The sequence below is a fragment of the Drosophila kikkawai genome, chromosome 2R (genome assembly GCF_030179895.1).
Source record: "Drosophila kikkawai strain 14028-0561.14 chromosome 2R, DkikHiC1v2, whole genome shotgun sequence".
Taxonomy (NCBI): Eukaryota; Metazoa; Arthropoda; class Insecta; order Diptera; family Drosophilidae; genus Drosophila; species Drosophila kikkawai.
In genome coordinates, this window is record NC_091729.1 from 12,617,348 (window position 1) to 12,642,239 (window position 24,892).

Genomic DNA, 24,892 nt, shown 5'->3' on the forward strand with positions numbered 1-24,892 from the left:
ATAGAAGAGGAAATGTAGAACGAGGGCGAGGCATTTTGTTTTAAAATAGAATGAAACAATTAGTGGCTTGTTTGCTTAAACTTACTCAAATATTATCTAAGAACAAAAACATAGCCTCCAACTTGACAGGAAGTTGTGAAATTAGCAACAATTCTATGCTATATAGTATTTACGTACAGCTATTTCCCTTAATCAGTCTGCTTATTGAGGCTTTTACAGCCCTTCAACTTAATGCTAGACTGTAATTTGTTGATAAGACTGTATTTACTTTGATTAAAAATAAAAAGTTAAGGGAACTATATAAAATTGTGGGAACTATACTGAATATATGCCTACGAAAAACCTTTTTAAATATTTATTTCACCTGCAAAACTAACTCCTATCTTTCTATTACAGAATCAATTATTGCCTGCACTGATCCCAATGGCGGCTTCCTGGTCAGCGGAGCTGTTGGAGGCTTGGGCAGCGGCGGCGTTGGCGGAACTACAGCTCTCGAGGGTGGCGGACCGGCCACGGCCAATGACAAAGTCCTTGCCTCACTGGAAAAGCAACTGCAAATCGAAATGAAGGTGAAGACTGGCGCGGAGAATATGATCCAATCGCTGGGCATTGGTTGCGATAAAAAGCTGCTGGCGGAGGCTCACCAGATGTTGGCCGATTCAAAGGCTAAGATCGAGTTTCTGCGTTTGCGCATCATCAAGGTGAAGCAGAACCGGGAGCAGGCCGACCGGATGAGAGCCACGCGTCAAATGGTGGATGAGCATGGCCAGATGATTGGCGGGAATAGCAGTAGTCAGCCGCAGAGTATGGAAACATCGCTGGAGGAGAGGATTGAGGAGCTGCGTCATAGGCTGAGGATCGAAGCGGCCGTAGTTGATGGAGCCAAGAATGTTATACGCACGCTGCAGACGGCGAATCGAGCACCGGACAAGAAGGCGTTACAGGAGGTGAGTGGAGATAAATTAAAATATATCAAGCCTTTTTATAAAACTTGAGTGAATTATGGGGATTTTTATTAATAATTATTATTATTTTTAAGCGATTTGAGGGGTTTTAAGGGTAGTTTGTTATATAAATATATAGAATTTTAGTTGAACAATTTAATAATTTCCTTTAAGAAAATTAGATTTAAGATTATTATACATATATATTTGTCACACTTTTTAATCTCTTTAAAACCCGCGTAATTGGGCTAATCCCAGTGTTAATTAGAGCTGGCTCTTGGCCAGGTAGTCTTGCTAGTAGTTCCTCCCCCTTTTACACCTCTTGAACTCTCAGGTGTATGTCGCGTTGCCATATGGCCACACGACGTATGATTCATATTTGGTATACTCGCTACGTATACGTGATTTTTTCCCAGCAACTGAAACTGAAACAGAAACAGAAACAAACGGGAAGCGTGCAGGAGGAAAGCTAATTATGCGGCTGTTTAAAATATTTTTCAACGCTTGCCCATTCGTTTTTTTTCTTCTTCGTTTTCGTTTTCATTTCAAGTCTTTTGCCGCTAACTGTCGTCTCATTAATTAAACGGACGTGAAGCGACGCAATTACTTGGGGTCTAAAAAAAAAAAAAATAAGAAATATATAAGATATTTGGCAAGTGTGTGTGCCTCAGGGCCTGCCCTAATAATTTTTTTTTACAGAGAAAACAAATTTTACAAATAATAATAGATAGATTTTCCCAATAATTTCACAATGCTAGACACAAGTATAGTATATTGGGGTTTTTCCTTCTTTTCTTTCACTGATTTCCCAATGTCTGCGTTTCCTGTCGCGTGGCAGAGCTGCCGCTTTTCCTCTTTTCCTCTTTTGTGATTTATTTCTGCGCTCACTGAATGCCGCTCGTGTGGTTTTTGTCTTTGAATTTAAACATGAAGCACACACTTGCGAGTTTTTAACTTCCGCAGCAGCATCAGCAGCAGCAGTAAGAGCCATAGAAACTACAACAATATGTTGTCCGGAGCCGATGGTGGCCTAAATATTCTATTTGCAGGCCCCATTCTCATATTTATTTGTTCTGTGGCTCGGTTGCAACTGACAGATGCACAAAAAATGTAAAAAAAAGGGGGAAATGAAGCGCGGCTACAGTGCGTTTCACAGACTAAGACAAATGAAAGTTTAATGGGGCGAGGGAAAGGTTTAGAGGGGAGAAAATAGAAGATATCTTTATAGAAAAATGTGACTATTCTAGGAGAATTAAAAATATATTTAATAAAAGAGAAATATATATTAGGATCAGATTTAAATTTACTTAAAATATTTGGCTATTTTTTATATATTGATACGATTTGCCATGACTTCCTGTGATTTTTAAGACCCTTTCCAATGTTTCCTTTTGTTTACTTTGCGAACAAAATATCGCTGAAGTTTTTATGCGATCTATAGCCTAGCTCTAGGAACAATAATAAACACAAAGCAAAGCATTGCCCTTTTGTCCATATTGGTTAAACATTTATAGAACTATGCTGCTGGCACGGCCAGGCACGTCACCCAAACATTGGATACGATACTTTACCGTACATAAACACACGTCTATATAGAATGTTTGATCGGGCAGCGGCGAAAATGAGCAGTCGGGTATAAAGCCATCATAAGAAACGGAGCGCAAAGTTCTCTGAAAAAGCATATGGGGGAAATTCGTTGGTGAATTGTGTGTGTGTGTGCTTCTCTAGCGAATTTTCCCCCAACAGCAGAGACAGGCAGCTTTTCCTCAGGCATTCAGTGCGAGTTCGATTGCCGCCGCCGACGCCTGGTGTTTTCCCCAATATATAATTTTTAATTATTTTTATTTTTCGTGTTGCGTTTAAGTTCGTGTTAGCGTTTGTGTTTTCTAGTTGGTTATGTGTGAAAATTTTTGAAACGTGTAATATAAATAATGATAAAATAAGATAAAGAAATAAAATAAAGATTTAATCAAGTATCAAAGTTAAATAATTAAGAAATGCTAAAGAACTCATCAAAAGTGAACTCTAAAATATAGCTAAAGGCACGCACACACATACCACTTTCTAAGCATTAAACATATATATAAAACTCCCCTAGAATTGAACTTTAAGCACATTACGCATACGCAACGTGTGCGTTGCACTTGCTTTATACACCTGCAAATTGCGTAATTTCCTTGGGTTTCTCATATGGATTATCATTGCGTCCTCTCAAAATTTGGCTTTTGGGGTCATCTTGCAATTTTAGCGTAACGAAGAAAACACAAATCTTGTTTAAAAATAAATATCACATAAATTTAGAAGCAAACGAAAATTTACAAAAACCGAAAGTGTTTTCACACCGAAATAGTGTACGGGTGTGTGTGTGTGTGCGTTGGCTGAATGAAGCTAAAAATACAGAACAAAAAAATATAAAAAATAAGAAAATATAAAGCAAATAATACGTTTGAAATTGTCTGTGAAAAACATATATTTTTTGCTAAGCAAATTCATATTTAAATATCAAGTAACTTGGTTAAATAATTGAAATTTATTGTGATAAACATTTCCCGAAATATTTCCTGCTAAATTTTCACTGGAAAATTCCACAAATAAACCATAAACAAACCGCATTTGTTGATAATATAAAATTACCTTTAAATTTAACGATAATTTCAAATGTAAACCTTTTGTTTCGAGTGTAAAAACTAATAAATTTAATCGAATTTAGTTCGAGGATAGAAACTATCCAAACGGTTTCTTGATATTTTTAGCAAAAGTTATAAGAATATAAAAGAATATATATATATAGAAAGACATATGTACAGTGCGTGAGTGGATATATATGGCACCTTGAGCTGCCGCCGAAATGTGTTCATTGTGTGCGTAAGGCGTAGTCATGGAGGAGCAGCAGGTGCCGCTGCCCCACGAACTGACCGCCGAATGGACAGTGCGGGCACATCTCACCTTTGCCCGGGCAGGAGAGCCTGTGCAAAAGGAGTTAAGTGCACCTGAGGCAGTGCATCCGGTCCGTGTGGTCTACAAATGGTGCACGCCCTCGGAGGAAGTCGAAGAGCAGGATGTGGATAAGGTAAAAACTAAACCTTAAGCAGTCTGGAAGCTTTATTAATCCCTAACTTGCAGACTGCAGCCACCAATATTACTGGAACCAGCTTCCGTTCAACCAACTCTTCGGCCACGACCAATGCAGACTCTGCTTTCGGCAGTCCTCAAGCTTCTAGAGCTGCTCGAACTCCTGTGCCTGCTCCTGCGCCTGCTCCATCGGGAGCCACTGCCCAAGTGTGCGGCACAAGATGTCGCAGCACCTGCAACATAATGGTGTCCGCTGTGGCGGATTTCCTGCCTCAGGATGCGGCCATAGGAGCAGCATCTAACAACGAACCCTTTGTGTACCACAGCAAAGTGCGGGCCCAGCAGCTGAGAGATGCCTTCTCCCAGACAAGCGACACGGAAGAGCAGGCGCCCAAGAGGCGGCCAGCTTATGAGCAGCGAAGGGCCACCACCGAAGCGCTGATGAACTTTGCCAGCAAGCGGCAGGCGGAGGAGGCTAACACATATGTGGTAAGCCTAGAGAATACCCAGGGAAATCTTAACAATTATAATAATTTCCATCTCCAAACAGCCACCCTACTCGCCCACGCCCACTACGCCCTCTTCCACATTCAAATCGGCTTCCATGTCCAGGATACCACCTCTGGCGAGTCAAGGTTCTGCTGCTGCTGCAGCTCGTCCCTCTAACCCGGGTGAAAAGAAACCCCGCACCGTACACATTGATGTCTACTGCACTGGCTCCGAGGAGGAGGAAGAGGAAATGGCGGATGATGAGCGTCAGGCTAGCTCCAGTTCCTCCGATTCCGATTTGGCTGGCAGCAAACGCTACGACCTAGACTCCAACTCCACGCCACAAACCGTGCTGGACAATGAACAGATGCTGCTGCGGCACCAAAGAATCTCCGGTGGGGCAATGCCCAGACGCTTGGCTCAAAGTCCAAATACCCAAAGTGGTTCAGGATCACAGAATCAGCAGCAGAAGGATCAATTAAATCTGGGACACGCCATCACCAAATGCAGCACTGCCGAGGAGGTGAGCGAGTCCAAGCAGTTGCTGTTCCGCAAGCATATCGGTGATCAAAGGGCGGCCAAGTTGGCCAATCTGCGTCAGAAATACATGCGCCAGCCGAGCGATGAGACCAGCAGTAGCACTTATCCCAACTCCTCGAGATCTACGATGCCACGAGATGCCACCTGCAGCAGCATATCGAGTGTAATGGGTGGCGGTGGAGGCGGTGATGGCATGGACTCTTCGTGGAAGGAAACGGATGAGGTAGACACTCCCATTATAAGCTTTGGTCTTACCAAGTCGGATAGCTTTGACTATGAGAACTCGCTGGATCGACTGAGAATAAGCCAGATGGAGAGACTGTGGTCACGCCAGCACTCGCTGGATCAGAGTCCAGCGCACACGCACCTGGGAGCACCAGCACCTCATCCTCTGCAGACAATCACAGAGGTTCAATCGCAAAGGAACTCCTTCCAGCGCAGCGATACCATACCCTCCGAATCGGATGGCTTCTCGGATGGCTTCAATACCTACCCAGGCAGGCAGATTCAGTCTCATCTCCAGCAGAATTCGCACTTTCCGCGAAATCGCCCGGGTTTCTTGCAGTTCTTTGGACCCAACAACAGCGGGCCAAGCAGTGGACCAACGCCTCCTGCCACGGCACCAGTTCAGCCCGCCGCCGCTGCCACCACTGACCCCTTCCGCCTGCTTCATCCAAGCTATCGGTGGAAGAGCGAGGCTCGCGATAACCTTAGTGTTCAGGTAGCCGCCTCTGGATCACCCTCCTCGGAGAGAAGTTCTCCCCAGCTGCTGTCCGCAGCCACCACAGTGCTGCGTTGTGGCAGTGAGGCGCCGCCGAGCACCACATCGGCCAGTACTTTTGGCACCACAGTGGCGGCACCCACACCTTCACCACTGCCAGTGCGTCGATTTGAGATATCCAGGGACAGTCCAAGTTTGGCCAGTGAAACGTCCACCTCCCTTTCCGGCTATACTCATGAGCATTTGGAGAAGGCCCGACGCTTTGGCAATGTGGTGGCCTCCTCGCGAAAGCCTGGGCATCATGTGGGACCCACCAAGAATCCCAGCTGCCAGTGCGAGAGCTGTCAACGCTGGATGGCCGAGAGGTTTCAGCTGCGCGGCAGAGCCTTCTCCTTGGGCGAGAAGCCCTTGCTGAGGCGACCGAAGTTTTAGAATTGCAAAAAACATATACATAATTCTTTGTCTAAGGCTTTGCATTTAACACTGCTTTTGGAGCTTGCTCCCGAGAAACCAATTAACCCAAAACCCCAAACCCGAAATCCTTAAAACCCCAAATTTCTTTCGATTTAGAAGTAAGCCAATGTAAGCGAATGTTCCTCACACAGAAAAAATGTGCGCTGAATCAATTTTAATGTTGTAATAAAGTAAAAAAAAAAATAGTTTGTAAAGGGAAAGTGGTTACTTATTAGGGGGTTTTTATATAAATATGATAATATTATTTATATATAATATTAATATAATAATATTATTTATATATAATATTAATATAATAATATTATTTATATACTATATATGGGTAATAAAAACAAACTATGGGTATGTTATTTATTTGATTTTTGGTTGCTGATTCAACCATAAATTTCTATGCCTTGTTGGATTTTTAATTAATGAATCATAAATAATTGCCATGCTAAGTATATAAAGTATATATACAGAAAAGACAAATTGGCAAGAAGATAAATGTGGGTTTAGTTCAAGATCATTTAGAATTTTATATTATTTCCAAAAGAATAAATTTTTTATTGAGTTAAAATATTTAAATATAATTTAAAATAAAATAAATAATAAATACAAATATTTATGCATTTTTTAAATATATAAATTAAAAATAAAATAATTTAATAATACATTAAAAAAAAATGAAATAATAAATAAAATGAAAATAAAAATAAATATAAAATGAAAATAAAAATATAATTTATAAGTACAAAAATAATATATTTTTTTTTGATTAAAAATAAGAATAAGAAATAAGAATTTAAAAAATAATTAATAATAATGAAATAATAAAAAAACCCTAGAAAAATGCACTTTCAAGAAAAGGCTTGTAAATATTCCTTAAATAATTATAAATCAATATTAATTCTCTACTATTTCCTTCAACCAGGCCCATGGACGCTTGTCGGAATCATCACGAAAACTAGATCTCTTGCGCCACTCCCTGGACTTGCGCCGCCAGGAGCTGCCCGTTGACTCGCCTGCCGCTCAGCAGCTCAAGACGGAGCTGCAGATATTCCAGCAATCCACGTCGCCAGCTCCAGTCACCTACACTTCGCTTCAGTCGGGACAAGGGGGAATATTGGGCGGCAGGCCCTATCAGTCAGTGTCCTCGCTCGGACGCTGTGCAAGTGTAACCGGCAAGCTGGAAGTGCGCCTGATGGGCTGCCAGGATCTGCTGGAAGATGTGCCCGGACGTTCGCGTAGGGATAAGGATAACAACTCGAGTCCCGGGGATTTGAGAAGCTTCGTCAAGGGTGTGACCTCGCGCAGCAGTTCGAAAAGCTATTCGGTGAAGGATGAGACCTCCATTGAAATAATGGCAGCCATCAAGCTGGACAACATCACGGTGGGCCAGACCTCGTGGAAACCGTGTTCGCAGCAGGCCTGGGATCAGCGTTTCTCCATTGATCTAGACCGATCCCGTGAGCTGGAGATCGGCGTTTATTGGCGCGACTGGCGATCGCTGTGTGCGGTGAAGGTGCTGCGCCTGGAGGAGTTCATTGACGATGTGCGACACGGCATGGCCCTGCAGCTGGAGCCGCAGGGTCTGCTCTTTGCAGAGGTCAAGTTCTTGAACCCAATGATATCGCAGAAGCCAAAGCTGCGACGTCAGCGCATGATCTTTAACCGGCAGCAGGCGAAGAATATCTCGCGGGCCAAGCAGATGAACATCAATGTGGCCACCTGGGGACGCCTGCTCAAGCGAAATGCTCCCAACCATGTGCACATGGGCACGGGAGCGGCCAGTGGTGCTCCCACCGGCACCAGTTCACCCATGGTGGTCAGTGGTTCTCGGGACTCGGAGTCGCCAATTTCAAGAACTCCCTCCTCGGATGCCCTGGTCGAACCGGAGCCATATACGCCGGGAGAACAGGCCCAGAATCTGGAATTTGATCCCGATGCCGGTATGCATGAGCATGTGGAGACACCGGGTGAATATCCGGATCCGGCAGCCAGCGGTTTAAGCGGCATGCGTCCCCTGTCCATGCATATGCAGGGTATCAGTGTCCTGCCGCCGGAATCGCCACCCGTTGGTGCTGGCAGACCCAACACCCTAAGCTTGCAGATGCCGGGAGCTGGAAGCAAGGGAGGAGCTCCAGTTATACAGGGCGGTCGCACTGCAGCACCCACAACGGCGCCACCACCACCACCTGTGCTCAAGTCCAACACCACTCCGATTCTGGATCAGGAGGTAAGTCAGATCTTTTCTATATTTTATAAAGCGATCCTTGTACAGTTGAATATATAGTCAGTACTTGACCCTGTATAAAGATCGACGTATGTATTTTACGTAGCTGTGTACCTGTAGCTCTGGTTTGATCGTTGTGCCTGCCACCTGCTACTTGCCACTCCTCCGCCACTTCACTTTATCATGTATCTATATATCACTATCACACACACACACACACTACATGTACAGAGTCACCACATTGGGCATTATACGGTGCTGGGTTTTTATTATGCATTTATCTTCCCAGTTTGTTACTCCGAACTCCATGCAGAATCATCATCGATCTGGATATTGTTGCAAGTTGAAGAGATTGAAAAGATAGAGATTAGAGATTTTTTGTTATATATCTTAGATCTAGGTTTTTTCCCCTTTTTGTTGAAAAGATCTTTCAAAATCCTTTGAAATACTTTTTTATATATTTAGGTAATTAAATACTATTTGGTTATTGAAATTTCACAATATTAAGATCATAATCAGGGGTTTCCTCTATGTTGTATTGTTAAAATCATCAAAATATCGTCAAAAATCAATATAATATCGATAAGATGATACATTTTTACTGAGTAATATTTTGTATCTTCATTTTTTAAATATGTTAAGGATGTTTCCTCTATATTATATCGAAAATATCGTCAAATATGCGTAACATTTTTGCAGTGAATTTTTATATTTCTATTAAAGCATTATTTATTATAAATTATAATTAGATGCTCCATGGTTTTTAATTTAAATAAAGCCAAATGAGATTAGAAAATCCTGAACTTGGCCAATAAACCCTTAGCTTTCCCAGACAGCCCCCGCTCCCTTTCATTCCATCATCAGCATCATTCATCTTCTACTTTCTTAATCGCGTTTTATTCATTCTTTTGATCATTCTCCTCTGCCTCTATTTATTCCCCTCTTCACCTGGTTCTCTTCTTCGATCGCACCTTGCTTTGCCTGGCCCGCCTTCATCCTCCTCAATCTCTATCCCAAAACTCTCTCTCTCTCTCTTTCACTGTATCTGTCTTTGTGTGTCTGTGTGCCCGTTACGGTTTTCGTTTCCGTTTCCGTTCCGTCATGATTTCGTTAATCGCCGACAGCTGCAGGATGCCCTGCATGAGTTTGACTTCCTGTCGGACCTGGATTCGCGTCCCACCACCCTGCGCCGTCTACTAAAAGAGCAGAACATGTCCCTGGATCCAGAGGCGTTAGAGAATCTGCTACTGCAGCAGCAGCTGACCGAGCAGCAGGCGCTGCAGGAGCGCCAGCGGCAAGAGCAGCAGCGTTTGCAGCAGTTTCAAGAGGCCCAGCGCCAGGCAATCCTTGAGTTGTGTCAGAAGCAACAGAGAGAACTGGAGGAGAGTCAGCTACAGCAGCAGCAGCAGCAGCTATCGCCACCGCCGCCACCCGCCTTAATCATCCGCCCAACGCCGCCTGCCAGCAATCAGCAAATCTTGCCAAGCTCCCGCCTCAGCCAAAGCCAAAGCCCAACCCACAACCAATTTCAGTTGCAGCCACAGTTGCCACAGTCACTGCCACATCCCGCCCAGAAACCCACTGCTGAACCACCGTCCGCTGTGGAGCTGCAGCTGCATCGTCCTGTCCTGACCCTACCGCCTGTGGTGCTGCTGGGTGGTCGGGAGGAGGAAGTCCGCTCCGTGCCGCCTTCGCCACTCGTCGAGTATCCCGAGGACGATGACGACTATTTGTACCGAGGAGGAGAAGGAGGAGGCAATGATAACCAGGGCAGTCGGCTGCATACCAGTCACAGCCACAACTCCAGTGCCGGCGATCGTTTCTGTGTGGAGGTTAGGAGGTTTTTTCACATTTCCTGGTTTGGTTTCCGGTTGCCGGTATCCTGTTTCCGGTTTCCGGTCTAATTGCAATCTCTGTTCTCTCAGCTGCCGGGTGAAGGTTCAGCCCTTGATATCTTTGTCCCCGCAGTCTGATCACTTTCTATTTTATTTTTTTTTTATACTAATCCCTATTTCTTTTTTAATTTTTTATTTTACATTTTTTGTTTATGTTTTTTTGTTTTGTTTCTGACTTGAGTTTTGGGTTAAATGTTTCGTCTATGTGTGCGTGTGTTTTTCCTGGTTTTGGCTTTAAATTATATCAAGAAACCCCTCGAAAAGCCCCCGAATTTGTGTAAATAAACATTTAATATTCATAAAAAACACATAAATACGCACTGTAAAACAAAATAAGGCATACACATGCACATACAAGCACAAGTTATTAACAAAATCGTTGTAGAAATAACTAAAAGTTGAGCTAACACTGTTTTAAATATGTTAAATATGTAGAAATTGAATGCTTTTATTAATTCGAAATTCGAATTAATATATAAACGAATTATGATCAATTTGCAAGCTTTTTTTAACCAAGCACAGCCTAGTTTGTTGTAGTTAAAAGCTTGAATTAGTAGTAGTTTATTGGTAACCTAACTTGAGAGCTTTGAGTGTTGTTGAAATTTGTTGCAATTAATGGATAAAAAATTAACATGCACAGCTTAGTTTGTTCTAGGGATGGCAGAAAATGTATATATATCGATTTTGCATGAAAATGTATATCGATTTTGAATACAATATTTTCATAATTTCGATAAATGCGATATTTTTCGATATTCCAACTTTTTATAATATTTTTAATATCAAATCGATTTTATCGATATTTAAAACTTGAATATTAGAACTTTTTACAATGTTTTCAATCTGATATCGATTTCTTCCTTTCGATATATGTATGTACATCCCTAGATTGCTGTAGATAAACTCTTAAATTTAATTTAAAATCAGGCTAAAACAACTTGAGAGCTTAGAGTATTTGTTTTTTATTTATTATCCATTTTCTTTTTGAATTTTTGGCTAAAAGCGAAATGAAATGAAAGCTAAAAGTGACAATTTTAAGCATTTAAAATAGATCCGCCAACGAAAAGATCAGAAGAAAGTAAGGAGGAGAGGGAAGAACATTAGGGGGTTAAGAAACAGCCAGCGAAAGTGCGCCTCTTCACGTGCCGCGCCAGGGAAAATAATGTTTTAATTTTATTTTGTCACCCGCCACCCCCTCACGTTGCAACGTCAGCAGAGGGGGAGGGTTCCACACTTCCATTTTCATCTAAGATGTGTCGTCCGTTGTGGTCATATCTGTGTGTGTCCAAGCTATGTATGTACTTGTATATCCATCGATGTCACATTTTCCTCTGTGCCGTTGGTCATTTTTAGACCCAAAACAACGACGCAGAAGCGGCCAAGCGGCTAGCAGCGGTGCTAGCCTAGCCTATGGTCATGACTTTGGCACTTGTTCGCCTTCAGTTGGCCGCCGCGGTCTTAGCCACATCTCTCTTTCCCGTATCGGTGTTTTATTATCGATCGAAATGTAGGGACGTCATAATGATTGTGCCAACTTTCCAAGCGCTGGCGCTAGTCGTGAGGCAGATGTTTGCAATACAGCTGCAGCAACAGCAGCAACAGAGTCCCAGTCACCATCAGCTCCTCCATCACCTTGACTTGTCCCCCTCGCGTGCCATCAACCAACTGTTACTGTGTCCCGCCAGTCCTGCATCTGCCGCTGTATGTGTCTATCCTGGGTTCCAAATCAATCGAAGCTCTCTCCGCTCAATCAAGCATACTACATCCTCCTTGCAGGCCCGCATTAGTCTTGTACATATTACCCTCGAACCGATCAATGCCAGCCGGACGACCAGTTGCCTGATCGAGGAGGTGGCGGAGCCGGAACCCCAGCCGGAGATTAAGGCGGTGCAGCCCGCGAAAAAAGAATTATCCGAGGCCTGTGTCGAGAGTATTCACCTCGAGACAGTTGAAAAGTTAGAAACAGAAGACCAAAAAGTGGATCAGGTAACAAACAGGAGAAGATTAAGCTAAGAAAGGATTCCTTACCCAGCTCTCAAGTTGTAGCCTTTGCCTTAGTAGTTGTTGTTTTTCTTTAGTATCCTGGAAACCCTCACTAAAGTTAAGCTTTTCCTTGTGTTTGTTAGGTTATACCGCAGTTGGGAAAACTGTATGTGGGCTCTGGCCAGCAGCAATATGCTCAGTCATCATCGCCCATCATCCAGGAGCCACCCACGCCCACCATATATGCTTCAGCCGGTGCTCCACAATTCCCACAGCCCACGCAAAGGCAGGAGAAGCCACAGCAGCCGCAGCAGCAACCCATCTATGCCAATCAGTATGAGCTCAATGTGGCCAAGGCGGCACAAGCTGCTGCCTCCTCCTCCTCCGGCAGCAGCAACAACTCTCAGCAGCGCAGGAATGTGGCCCGTGGTCTGCAGTATACCGGTGGTATAGAGGTGGGCCGACCTGGTAAGCAGGCACCCAATGCCGGCATGCTATCGCTGGACAACTTCCGCTTGCTGAGCGTCCTGGGACGCGGTCATTTCGGCAAGGTGATCCTTTCGCAGCTGCGCACCAACAACCAGTACTATGCCATCAAGGCGCTCAAGAAGGGCGATATAATAGCCCGCGATGAGGTGGAGTCGCTGCTTAGTGAAAAGCGCATCTTTGAGGTGGCCAATGCCATGCGGCATCCCTTCTTAGTCAACCTGTACTCGTGCTTCCAGACAGATGTAAGTAGCTTCATTAGTTTTTATACTTGTTTATATATACTTAAAAGTTTTATATTCATTCCAGCAACACGTTTGCTTTGTGATGGAGTACGCTGCTGGCGGGGATTTGATGATGCACATCCACACGGATGTCTTCTTGGAACCCAGAGCTGTTTTCTATGCCGCCTGCGTGGTCTTGGGGCTGCAGTATCTCCATGAAAACAAGATTATATACCGTGACCTGAAGCTAGATAACCTGCTGTTGGACACGGATGGTTATGTAAAGATTGCAGACTTTGGCTTGTGCAAGGAGGGCATGGGCTTTGGCGATCGCACGGGCACCTTCTGCGGCACGCCCGAGTTCCTGGCACCCGAAGTGCTCACGGAAACCTCGTACACCAGGGCAGTGGACTGGTGGGGACTGGGTGTGTTGATCTTTGAGATGCTGGTGGGAGAGGTGAGTTTTGAGGGAGGGTTTATTTTCATTCAAGGTTGTAATTAAATGGATTTTTTCTGCAGTCTCCCTTCCCTGGCGACGATGAGGAGGAGGTATTCGATTCAATTGTCAACGATGAGGTGCGCTATCCGCGTTTCCTCTCACTCGAGGCCATAGCCGTGATGCGCAGGGTGAGTAAATAAATAGAAATAAAATCTTTACAGATAATTTAATCAATTAAATTCCTTTGCAGCTGCTGCGCAAGAATCCAGAGCGACGTCTGGGCTCTTCAGAGCGCGATGCTGAGGATGTCAAGAAGCAGGCATTCTTCCGTTCCATTGTCTGGGATGATTTGCTACTAAGAAAGGTCAAGCCTCCGTTTGTGCCCACCATTGTGAGTTGAAATATCTGTTTTATTTAATAAGAAACATATTAATGTTTTATATATTTCATAAAAGAACCACCTGGAGGATGTGTCCAACTTTGACGAGGAGTTCACCTCAGAGAAGGCCCAGCTAACGCCGCCCAAGGAGCCGCGCCATCTGTCCGAGGACGAGCAGGTGCTCTTCCAGGACTTTTCATACACGGCCGAATGGTGTTGATAAAGGCCTTTTACACGAATAACCTTTGTGCTTTTACTTGTGTACCAAGTTTGGTTTTGCGTAATTATTTGACTTGGTTTAGTTGTCGGATGTGAGTTCAATATTTATATGAGAAAGAAACATACAGGACGTATTTATACATACATATAATATATATATTTATAAATGATAACTATATAGAAAATATAAATGTATTTATGAGAGAGACCTGGCCGAGCAAGAAAAGAGAGACCAAACCAAATTACCTTTACCTAAAAGAAAGCAAAAGCATTTGTCAATCATCTGCATAAATCACCTCCGATATCTGCCACCACATCATCCCTCCATCCACAGAGAGTAGTTTATTCTTTATTATTTCCTAAAAAAAAAAAACAAGAGCGAGCACACTCATTGAATATAGTCTGAGAAAGCCTAGGAAAAGCCTTATATACGCAACGTTGAACATTTTTTGTAAGATCCCCGATCTGAATAGATTTTATAGCATATTTTTGTAGAGAGACATACAAGAAGAAGCAAATTCAAGGATATATTTTATACATAAACATATACATATATATTGCATGCACACATCCCAGGAAACGAGCTCATCTTTACACACAAATAATAATAATTGAGGAAAGTTCAAGAAAAGCAGCGAGAGAAATGAATAAATTGTAAATTGCCTTGCTATAACCATCAACTCCCCAGCCCCATTGCCCGAGTTGTGTTATAATTTTTAACATCTACATATATATATATATTTTTTAAACCACACACACACGCAAAAACATTTGTTATTTATTATTATTATTATACACCTACAATTATACAAGAAACTGTATTGCTTTGAGCATTTTTATTCGATGATAGAAAGGAAGAATACGAGGATTGAGAATATATAGGGGGCAATGAAGAACTCAGCTCGTTGTCACAGATATATATCCTATATACGCTATATATTTAATGTAATGCTTAGTTGTTTAAGTTTAATCTATTATTGAAACGTTTAGCGTCTAAGAAACATAATTATTGATAAAATAACGATTCGAAAAGAGAATGCAGATCTTATATTGTCATTTTTATTATTATGATTATTATTGTCGATTTAATTTTAACATCAGTCACTTTGTTAAGCTTCAAGTTGTGACTGTAACTTATACTATACATACATATTATTGATATGATTTTGAATAAATGTATCTATTGCTATTAATTAGCTGTTGTTCCTTATGGTTTTCTCGCAGAAACCCTTGCCCATTTGGTAGTACAAAATGTTGGCTGTATTGTCCACAATGGCCAGGAATATGACACTGTGAGGGAGAGGGAATTAGCTAATAATTTGGTTTAACTTTTTGATAAACTCACGTATTTTCCAGCCTTTGTTGCAGGCGTTGAATCAAGCGAAAATCAATCGGTTTGCTGTGAAGTATGGGCACATAGGCTGTAAGTTCTTCCTTCAGTAAATAAAATGCATTTAAATGTTCGTCATATTTTGGCTGCAAGTTCACGTCAGGTTCGTCTTAAAAATATAGTTTTTGGAATTTAAAAATTTATATTTATTCATAAAATAAATCTTTAATTACCATTTTTCAAGTCCTTGTAGATTTTAAAACCCATAGTTGCCATCAAAAGATCGGGACTCACAGTTTTAAAGTCTTTGAGTGAAAGCTGGAAGTTAAACAGAAATGGCTTACAGTTTGAGAGCTACCGGTGAGAAGTATGCTACCTACCATGGCTGTTAAATTGTGTTTATATGTTGTTATTTCAATTTTTATGAATTATATTATTAGTTTATGTTTGCAAATACAACTTAAATTGGTATTTGGTCTTAAGATGGTCTTGCAAATGGTTTGTTTAACTAAATACGTTCTGAGAAACAAATTAAACAGCTGTTTTCTGGGGCTGCCAACCTACCAAAAGCCTGTAAAAGCTTATAAAAAAGCTTTGCCAACCACTCTTTTAGTGTTGTGAAGCTAAGAAATATTTAAAAATGACCGCGGTGCTATTATTTTTACAAATTTTTATCAAAATCAAGCATTAATGTACGAAAAATGAATTTAATAGTAGATTTAAATAATAGGTCGAATATGTAGTTGTTTTTATCTATATGGTTCATATTTCTATAATAAAACTAAAATAATTTCAAAACTAAACCATATATGCTTCTTTAACTACCTAAAATTATCTTAAATTACCCACTAATAAACTACCAAGTTGCCTCTATCAAAACATAATCTTGGTATGCAGACATTGTCTTTGTCTAGACGTAATAGCCAAGCAACTTGGTTACTTGACAGCCAAGAAGGAGAGACACCCAAAAAACCCCACCGATTGCTAGCTCCGAGAAAACGAGAAGGACACCAAAGAGGCGGCAAATTATGCTAAGTAGATGCAGTTGGCCAGAAAGACTGGGAATGGCTGGCCAGGATATGCATGCAAAGCAGTTTCCAAGGCATTCCTCGTGGTTTCCCCAGCCGCTGGGAGTTCCCCCCTCCCCCAGGGTGACCGTCTGTCTATCTGTCTCCTCCGGTTGCGAGACTCCAAGTGATAAGGGTTTGGCAGGAGCAGCAGCGCAGCAGCAGCATCCCTGGGATTCCCACATGTGCATGCATATCAATGTGCGTCTGCGATAAGCAACTTATGCTTTCCGGAAAAAATATGGAAAACAGTGGGAAGCATTGGGGAACAGGAACAGGACCTTGCGGAATACAGTGGATATTAATTATTTATGGAATTTACTTTAAAATATTAGTTAAAGTAGCTTTTTAGGAAATATTATTACCGGGTATTATAATTTTAGTCGGAGGCTTACAATATACTGAAGGACTCATTTCCGACCCCATAAAGCATATATATTCTTGATCAGCATCAACAGCCGAATCGATCTAGCCATATTTTGAAAGAAATTTTTTTTTTAATTTTTTCAAAATTTTATAAGGGGTTACATCGTTAAAATTGTGAAAAATTTACAAAAATTTTAATTTATTGAAATATTAAATTTAAGATGTAGATTTTTTAAACCTAATGAAAACTAGCACAGAAATGCTTTCTGAATTGAAATTAAGGCATTTTTGGTTGAGTTATGATTGTAGCAAGGGTCTAAAAACTTACTTTTAAGTAAAAAAAAACTATAAATTATTTATTAACTATAAAACATACCTTATAAAATTTTTTAAGTGTTTTAATGCTTAAGTGTGTAATCTAAATAATTATTTAAATAAATCCTAAGGCATTTTTAAATTAAGCTAACATTTATTTTTATTTAATAATAAAACATTGAAGTAATATTATAACCAAAATCTCGAATTAAAAACCCCTTCAACTATAATTAGCTCACGTACTCTCTGTTTCAAACATTCCCAACCACAACAGTAGCTCCTGTATCTGAAAGTTCCTGACCAAAGTTCAGCCAGGATGCCAAGGATATTCAATTAGGCTGCTCATCGGTTGGTGGGGTGCACTAAAATGGTTGGTGGTGGGAGTGTGTGTGTGTATACCTGGAAATCAATGCCAGGAAGCAAAGTTGCTGCTCCGCCTCCAAAGACCAACAAACCAAGCGACGCAAACTGGCAACATAAACCAGATGTTGCGGTCGATGGCCATTATGGAGCTTGTCAATGCCAGAGAGCCATGAGCCATGGGCCATGAGCCATAAGCCAGGCAACTAGCCAGCAGAAGAAGGTGGAGGTTGGAGGAGGTTTGAAGCAGGACCCAGCAGGTCCAAGTCATCCAAGGCAATTACACTGCGACGACAAGGACACCGACGGCAGTTGCCACAATAATACACACACACACACACACTGGGAATCCTTAGTGCGTGCGGTTACTTAATGCTGTTTACCAGGACCCCGGTCCAGCCAATGGCCAGCCACTGACGGCCGGAACTTGTTTGGCACCGGGACTTGGCCACAATATTATTTGCACTTGCTGGGTTTTATACTTGGCCATAACCGTTGCTCTACGCCAAATGGCCCATTGGGGCATTTATGGCCGAGTTCCACGCGCTGTGACAGCGACTGCTACTATTTGCTGTAGTTGCTTTTATTCAATTGCTTTATCTGCTTTAATTAAGAATATTTTTAGCACAGGAAAGGGATATATAAGTGAGGGTTTTTTATATATTATATCTTTTTGTTCAGTTAAGAAACCTTACTCATGTATTATTAGAAAGAATAAATATCCTACTTCCTTCTTTCCTCCTTTTTTAAGGAAAGAACAAGAAAGGAAGCTAACTTCGGTACGCCGAAGTTTGTATACCCTTGCAGATTGGTTTCAATTTTACATTCCCAGCTTTACATATTTTATACATTTACCGATCGCTTCTATGGCAGCTATATGATATAGTTGTACGATTTTTATAAAATTTATACCAAAATTCTAGAATAATAAAAAAAGCTTATATCTGAGAGTAGATAAACATACGTTGAAAAACAACGAAGCTATAATTTTTATACCCTGGCAGGGTATTTTATTTCCAGTCCGAAGCTCATTACGCATTGAAGGTGTCATTTCCGACCCCATAAACCATATATATTCTTGATCAGCATTAGCAGGCGCAAGTCCGGAGGAAAAAAAATTTTAATCAATTTCTTCAAAATTTTATAAGGGGTTACATCATTAAAATTTTCCAAATTTGATAAAATTTTCAATTTCTAACTTAGTATGCAGATTTGTTAACCTTATAAAAACTAACATAACACCGCTTTCCGAATGCAAATTAAGGCATTTTTGACAGAGTTATGCCTTTTTTAGTTTTTAATTTGCTATTTGTCTCTGTTCAATTACAGACTTTCCATCGTCATTGCCATCGCCATCGCTCCTAGTCATCAGTATCAGTAGACCTGACATCCACCCTGGACAAGAACCAAGGGAAAGGACCAACGACACACGCAAAAGGATGGTGGATAAGGGATGGGAATGGAGGAATAGAGATCAGGAATCAGGGATAAGGAGGCTGCCGGCTACTTTTACAACAACAGCAACGAACACAACAAGCAACATTTTAATTTTAAAATACTTTATTTTATTCTTTGTTAATGAACCTAAATAAAAACAATGAAATACATTATTTTATATTATTTTGTTTTCTTTTATTTTTCCTATATAAGAACAATGAAATGAGCATCACTGGTAGTAAGTGAGATGGCATTTTAATGCAAAATAGCTAGATGAGCATCACTGGCAGTTAGTGAAATGCCATTTTCTCCCAATAATGCAAAATAGCTAGATGCGCATCACTGCCGTTAAGCCTGATTTTATAGCCTCCCAATATGGCAAAATAGCTAGATGAGCATCACTGCCATATAGCCCGATTTTATTGCCCCCCCCCAATATTGCAAAATATAGCCAGATGAGCATCACTGATGCACATGAGCACCACTGATGCAAGTGAGCAAAATTTCTAAAATTTGGCCGCATTCCAAACTGGGGTAACAGGCGAACAGAAACCAGCAGCAAGCAACTGAAAACTGGTATAAACTGTTATAAAAACTTTTGGGCAAAAATAATAATTGGTATAAACTGTTATATTGCATTTTATGCATTTATACCTATTTGTTGCCGACAACAACAGCTTGATGGCAACAACAACCTTTTTACAACAACATCCCTACAGCAGCCCATCCAAATTTCCGAACATTTCCATGCAAATTGCCCGTTTCCCAAATTGGGGTAACAGGCGAACAGAAATCAGCAGCAAGCAACTGAAAACTGGTATAAACTGTTATAAAAAGTCCAAGTTTCGAACCATTGATCTTGAAGTAAGCGAAGACTCAAACCAGATGTGACCATATTGTAAATTTTTTGGCTAAAATGTTGCTTAAATGCACCTGGGCACACTGAAACTGACTTTGCATCAGTGATGCTCATCTCCATCAGTGATGCTCATCTAGCTATATTGCAATATTGGGAGGCTATAAAATCGGGCTTAATGGCAGTGATGCTCATCTGGCTATATTGCAATATTGTGAGGCTATAAAATCAGACTTTGCATCAGTGATGCTCATGTAGCTATTTTGAAATATTGGGAGGCAATATATCAGGCTTAATAGCAGTGATGCTCATCTAGCTATATTTCTTTATTGGGACAAAATAGATAGATAGTCTGATTTTATAGCCTCACAATATTGCAATATAGCCAGATGAGCATCACTGCCATTAAGCCCGATTTTATAGCCTCCCAATATTGCAATATAGCTAGATGAGCATCACTGATGGAGATGAGCATCACTGATGCAAAGTCAGTTTCAGTGTGCCCAGGTGCATTTAAGCAACATTTTAGCCAAAAAATTTACAATATGGTCACATCTGGTTTGAGTCTTCGCTTACTTCAAGATCAATGGTTCGAAACTTGGACTTTTTATAACAGTTTATACCAGTTTTCAGTTGCTTGCTGCTGATTTCTGTTCGCCTGTTACCCCAATTTGGGAAACGGGCAATTTGCATGGAAATGTTCGGAAATTTGGATGGGCTGCTGTAGAGATGTTGTTGTAAAAAGGTTGTTGTTGCCATCAAGCTGTTGTTGTCGGCAACAAATGGGTATAAATGCATAATATGAAATATAACAGTTTATACCAATTATTATTTTTGCCCAAAAGTTTTTATAACAGTTTATACCAGTTTTCAGTTACTTGCTGCTGATTTCTGTTCGCCTGTTACCCCAGTTTGGAAAGCGGCTAATTTGAATGAAAAGTTTTGCTCACTTGCATCAGTGATGCTCATTTGCATCAGTGATGCTCATTTGCATCAGTGATGCTCATTTGCATCAGTGATGCTCATTTGCATCAGTGATGCTCATTTGCATCAGTGATGCTCATTTGCATCAGTGATGCTCATCTGCATCAGTGATGCTCATCTGCATCAGTGATGCTCATCTGCATCAGTGATGCTCATCTGCATCAGTGATGCTCATCTGCATCAGTGATGCTCATCTGCATCAGTGATGCTCTATTGGGACAAAATGCATCTTTCTAACTGCCAGTGATGCTCAACTAGCTATTTTGCATTACTGGGACAAAATGGCAACTCTCTAACTGCCAGTGATGCTCATCCAGCTATTTTGCCGTATTGGAGCAAAATGGACCGTTTGTTCAACGGATCTTGAATGTGCTTTAACGTTGTGTGGGAAGACCCTATAACTGTCAAACTGTTTTGTGTGTGTTTTCAGCATTTTATTAATGTTATGAATAAATGTATAACTTTTATATATTTTCTTTTATTATACCCTTGCAGGGTATTATAATTTCAGTCAGAAGTTTGCAACGCAGTGAAGGAGACGTTTCCGACCCTATAAAGTATATATATTCTTGATCAGCATCAACAGCCGAGTCGATCTAGCCATGTCCGTCTGTCCGTCTGTCCGTCTGTCCGTCTGTCCGTCTGTCTGTCTGTCCGTCTGTCCGTCTGTCTGTCTGTCTGTCTGTCCGTCTGTCTGTCTGTCTGTTTCTACGCAAACTAGTCCCTCAGTTTTAAAGCTATCTGAATGAAACTTTGCATATAGTCTTCTATATGCTCTCACTGCTATATATGTCGGAACGGGCCGGATCGGACGACTATATCATATAGCTGCCATACAAATTTTCGATATATTTGTAGAAAAAAAATTAGAACTTTGATGTTTTTCAACATTTTTGCACCATTTTTTAAATATGGCCATTCTATATTATTTTAGAATTTTGGTATAAATTTTATCAAAATCGGACGACTATATGATATAGCTGCCATAGGAACGATCGAGAAATAAATAGGAAAAAAAATTATAGTTTCGTTGTTTTTCAACGTATGTTTATCTACTCTGAGATATAAGCTTTTTTTATTATTCTAGAATTATGGTATAAATTTCATAAAAATCGGACAACTATATCATATAGCTGCCATATAAACCGATCGGTAGATGTAGAGAAAATGTAAAACTGGGAATGTAAAACTGTAACTGTCAAACTGTAAACATAATAAGTATAGGTAAAATGTAATGAAACTCTGTTTTGGAGTGTTTTCAGCATTTAAATCTATAATATAAACATCGAAACCAATCTGCAAGGGTATACAAACTTCGGCGTGCCGAAGTTAGCTTCCTTTCTTGTTTTTTATTTTTAATTATTTAACCAGAATGGCTCGATTCTTAGTGATCCAATTGTTTTCCTATTTCCTTTCTTGTTTTCCTATTTATTTCTCGATCGTTCCTATGACAGCTATATCATATAGTCGTCCGATTTTCATAAAATTTTTACCAAAATTCTGAAATAATATAAAATGGCCATATATCAAAATTGTGCAAAAATATTGAAAAACAGCAAAGTTATATTTTTTTTTCTAAAAATTTATCGGACATTTGTATGGCAGCTATATGATATAGTCGTCCGATCCGGCCCGTTCCGACATATATAGCAGTGAGAGCATATAGAAGACTATATGCAAAGTTTCATTCAGATAGCTTTAAAACTGAGGGACTAGTTTGCGTAGAAACAGACAGACGGACAGACGGACATGGCTAGATCGACTCGGCTGTTGATGCTGATCAAGAATATATATACCTTATAGGGTCGGAAACGTCTCCTTCACTGCGTTGCAAACTTCTGACTGAAATTATAATACCCTGCAAGGGTATAATAACCCCGCCTTTAATCCCGTTTAACCTGCTTTAAATGCTTTGACTTTTTGCCGCCGGTAAATTCTTGTTTACCTCCGGAAAACTCGCGATTTCCCGCTGGGAGTGTCTCTGCCAGGATGTGTGGCAGTGGAGCGATGCGATGGCGGCACATTGTTGCGGCTCAAAGCTGCCACTTTACGTATTTGCATCCCACACAGATTCACCTGATATTGCACCTGCTACTCCTATCGAGTGTGGCTTTAACAGGGGGAGAGGGGAGGGAACTGGCAGGACTTTTAATTGACCAAACTGCCACGGTGTGCACCTGGCACTGGCCACACCTGTGGGAATCAATTGAGATTTATTGCCCGGCGGCAGCGTGTCAATTGTGTTTGCTTTTCTGTTTTCTGTCATCCGCAGTGGACCTTGCAATTAGACGAGTATTTAATTTACAGCAAAAATTTCCATCTAGAACTTGGCCCGAACTCGTTAAGCATTTGTTTGGGGGTAAACTTTGGGCCAGCATAAAATTCCAGCTAAATGTCATTTGCAATTCAAGGGGAATATGGCCTAATTACGATTCCATCTTCTTCTGTAGCTTGATAAACTTTTTGCCACTTTCTCTCTGGTAATATTTGTATCGAAATTTGGTAGCTGCGATTTTCACAGCTTATACTCGGTGTTAGCCAGCTCTTTAATGGCATTTTAAGCGTCTTAATGACTTAATGGCTTTTGCGGTCGTCAAAACGATTTCTGGCGCATCATTGGCCATGCAATTAACTCGAGTATTTCCGCTTTTTTGTTGGTTTGAGCCAAGTGTCCTGTGGTAATTAGTTGGTTGGCAACTACTTGCTAGCTGCTTTTTTCCATTTGTCTGCGGGTGTCCTGCGTTGCTCTTTGCAGCTGACTGTGCGCGAAAATTCATTAAAACTCGATAATTGCATGACAAGACAAGATTCTAGGACTTGGCAAGAGTCCTGGGTTATCCCTTTTGTTGGCTTGGATATCTGGCAAATGGCGGGAAAAAGCAATTGATTTTGGTACTCATGGATAATTGTTTGTTTAAGAAATGCACAAGGAACAATTTTGTATAGCTTTATTAAGGATTGAAAATCAATCTAAAATACTTTATAAATGTCAAACTTTTGCTTTTAAACATCTTTAATATATAAAATAAACTAACAAATCAATTTTTTTTACAAATTGCTCTATTTTCTAATCAAAACATGACTTAATTAGTTTGCTGATTTGCAAATTAATGCAAATGCCACTTGTCTATGTCACAAAATTGTGTTTCATTAAAATAGCTTTCACCTAATGATGACTACTAATTGCATTGGTTATATAATTAAACCCAGTTAGTGCTTTCCAAAACCCCGCTAGAAAGTCAGAGGTCATAAAGGAATTTAACGAAATTTATAAGCCTTTATCCTACCACTCAATCCTTGGGTATAATTTCAGCCTGCGGTTGCCGGAAAGGCAAATTGAATTCTGCCTGGCCGGAGGTCCTATAAACAGGCCAAAACCTATACATTTTCAGCCTGATTGCATTCGGTAAGGAGGAGCAGGAGGGCATGCCAGAAATTATACACAAAAGATAATGCTGGGGCGTACAATTGGATTTCCAGCTGTGCAGCTGGGAAGATGCTGCAGCCGCACACAAACATTCATTTTCCACTCCAGTTGCGTTGGAGCGCATTTCGCATTTCAGCAAAATTTCAATGCGACAGACAACAAGAGAAGACCACGCCAGACGATGGCATTGTTACAGGGACCTTAGCCAGGCAGGAGTGACATTTATCCTGCCGAGCTAACGTCGTCGTTGCTGCTGGGATATTCATTTGCGTAATTAGTGGCCAAGTGGCAGCCGCAACCTGGCATTTAGCTTCAGCCGCAATGTAACAGCTTCGGAATCACCGCAACTGGCTGCTTGATTATTGGCATCAGGAGGAAGACCAGACACCAGGCATCTCCTGGCCAGCCAAAAGGATAAGGCCAGCAACGCAGACAACGGACGTCAGCACAATTGATGGCATACTTCAAGGGGGCAAGTGAGGCAGGTGAAGCAAAGGTGAAAGCGTTGCCTGGAGGCTATTAGACAAGGTCCTGGTTCCTCTACTCCTCAACTACAGTAAAACTTGGATAATTTCCAGTAATCTTCTAAAATTAATATATTTTTTAGAAGTCATGATGAGTTAAAGGATTATTTTACCATTTATGTTGATGAAACTGCTTTAAAATTGTA

General features: G+C 41.0%; 3 protein-coding genes across 12 annotated transcripts in view; 2 read left to right on the plus strand and 1 right to left on the minus strand.

The window, feature by feature from the left end:
• Positions 1-15,273, plus strand: part of Pkn (serine/threonine-protein kinase N) — a 36,670-nt gene extending 21,397 nt beyond the window's left edge. For 4 of the 10 annotated variants that reach the window (XM_070284817.1, XM_070284818.1, XM_017171772.3 and 1 more), the window contains 8 exons: positions 397-947; positions 7,154-8,458; positions 9,580-10,287; positions 12,477-13,064; positions 13,129-13,500; positions 13,563-13,670; positions 13,733-13,873; positions 13,938-15,273. In XM_070284817.1, coding sequence (XP_070140918.1) covers positions 397-947; positions 7,154-8,458; positions 9,580-10,287; positions 12,477-13,064; positions 13,129-13,500; positions 13,563-13,670; positions 13,733-13,873; positions 13,938-14,081 — 3,917 coding nt within the window. In that variant the 3' untranslated portion in view covers positions 14,082-15,273. Of the gene's footprint in view, positions 1-396; positions 948-7,153; positions 8,459-9,579; positions 10,288-11,774; positions 12,052-12,126; positions 12,337-12,476; positions 13,065-13,128; positions 13,501-13,562; positions 13,671-13,732; positions 13,874-13,937 lie in introns of those variants that run through there. The other 6 variants (XM_017171776.3, XM_017171774.3, XM_017171777.3 and 3 more) reach the window with 4 other exon arrangements.
• LOC108078141 (uncharacterized) lies at positions 2,184-6,398 on the plus strand. Its single transcript, XM_017171779.3, has 4 exons — positions 2,184-2,863; positions 3,655-4,014; positions 4,068-4,505; positions 4,567-6,398. Exons 2-4 carry the CDS (start codon positions 3,823-3,825, stop codon positions 6,196-6,198), a joined length of 2,262 nt encoding a protein of 753 aa, XP_017027268.1. The 5' UTR covers positions 2,184-2,863; positions 3,655-3,822; the 3' UTR covers positions 6,199-6,398.
• Positions 15,105-15,957, minus strand: Tsen15 (tRNA splicing endonuclease subunit 15). Its single transcript, XM_017171781.3, has 4 exons — positions 15,791-15,957; positions 15,644-15,728; positions 15,426-15,579; positions 15,105-15,370 (listed from the first exon to the last, which is right to left on the minus strand). The coding sequence occupies exons 1-4, from the start codon at positions 15,791-15,793 to the stop codon at positions 15,274-15,276; spliced, it is 339 nt and encodes a 112-aa protein (XP_017027270.1). The 5' UTR covers positions 15,794-15,957; the 3' UTR covers positions 15,105-15,273.
• Positions 15,958-24,892: the final 8,935 nt, after the last annotated feature.

Bases quoted from the DNA above. Each gene is read 5' to 3' on its own strand.
- Tsen15 (XM_017171781.3), bottom strand. The intron at 15,580-15,643 runs GTAATTAAAGAT...TATATTTTTAAG, and splicing joins CTACAAGGACTTGAAAAATG to ACGAACCTGACGTGAACTTG. The intron at 15,371-15,425 runs GTGAGTTTATCA...TCTCCCTCACAG, and splicing joins CAACAAAGGCTGGAAAATAC to TGTCATATTCCTGGCCATTG.
- LOC108078141 (XM_017171779.3), top strand. From the start codon at position 3,823: ATGGAGGAGCAGCAGGTGCCGCTGCCCCACGAACTGACCGCCGAATGG. The intron at 4,015-4,067 runs GTAAAAACTAAA...CCTAACTTGCAG, and splicing joins AAGAGCAGGATGTGGATAAG to ACTGCAGCCACCAATATTAC. The intron at 4,506-4,566 runs GTAAGCCTAGAG...ATCTCCAAACAG, and splicing joins AGGAGGCTAACACATATGTG to CCACCCTACTCGCCCACGCC.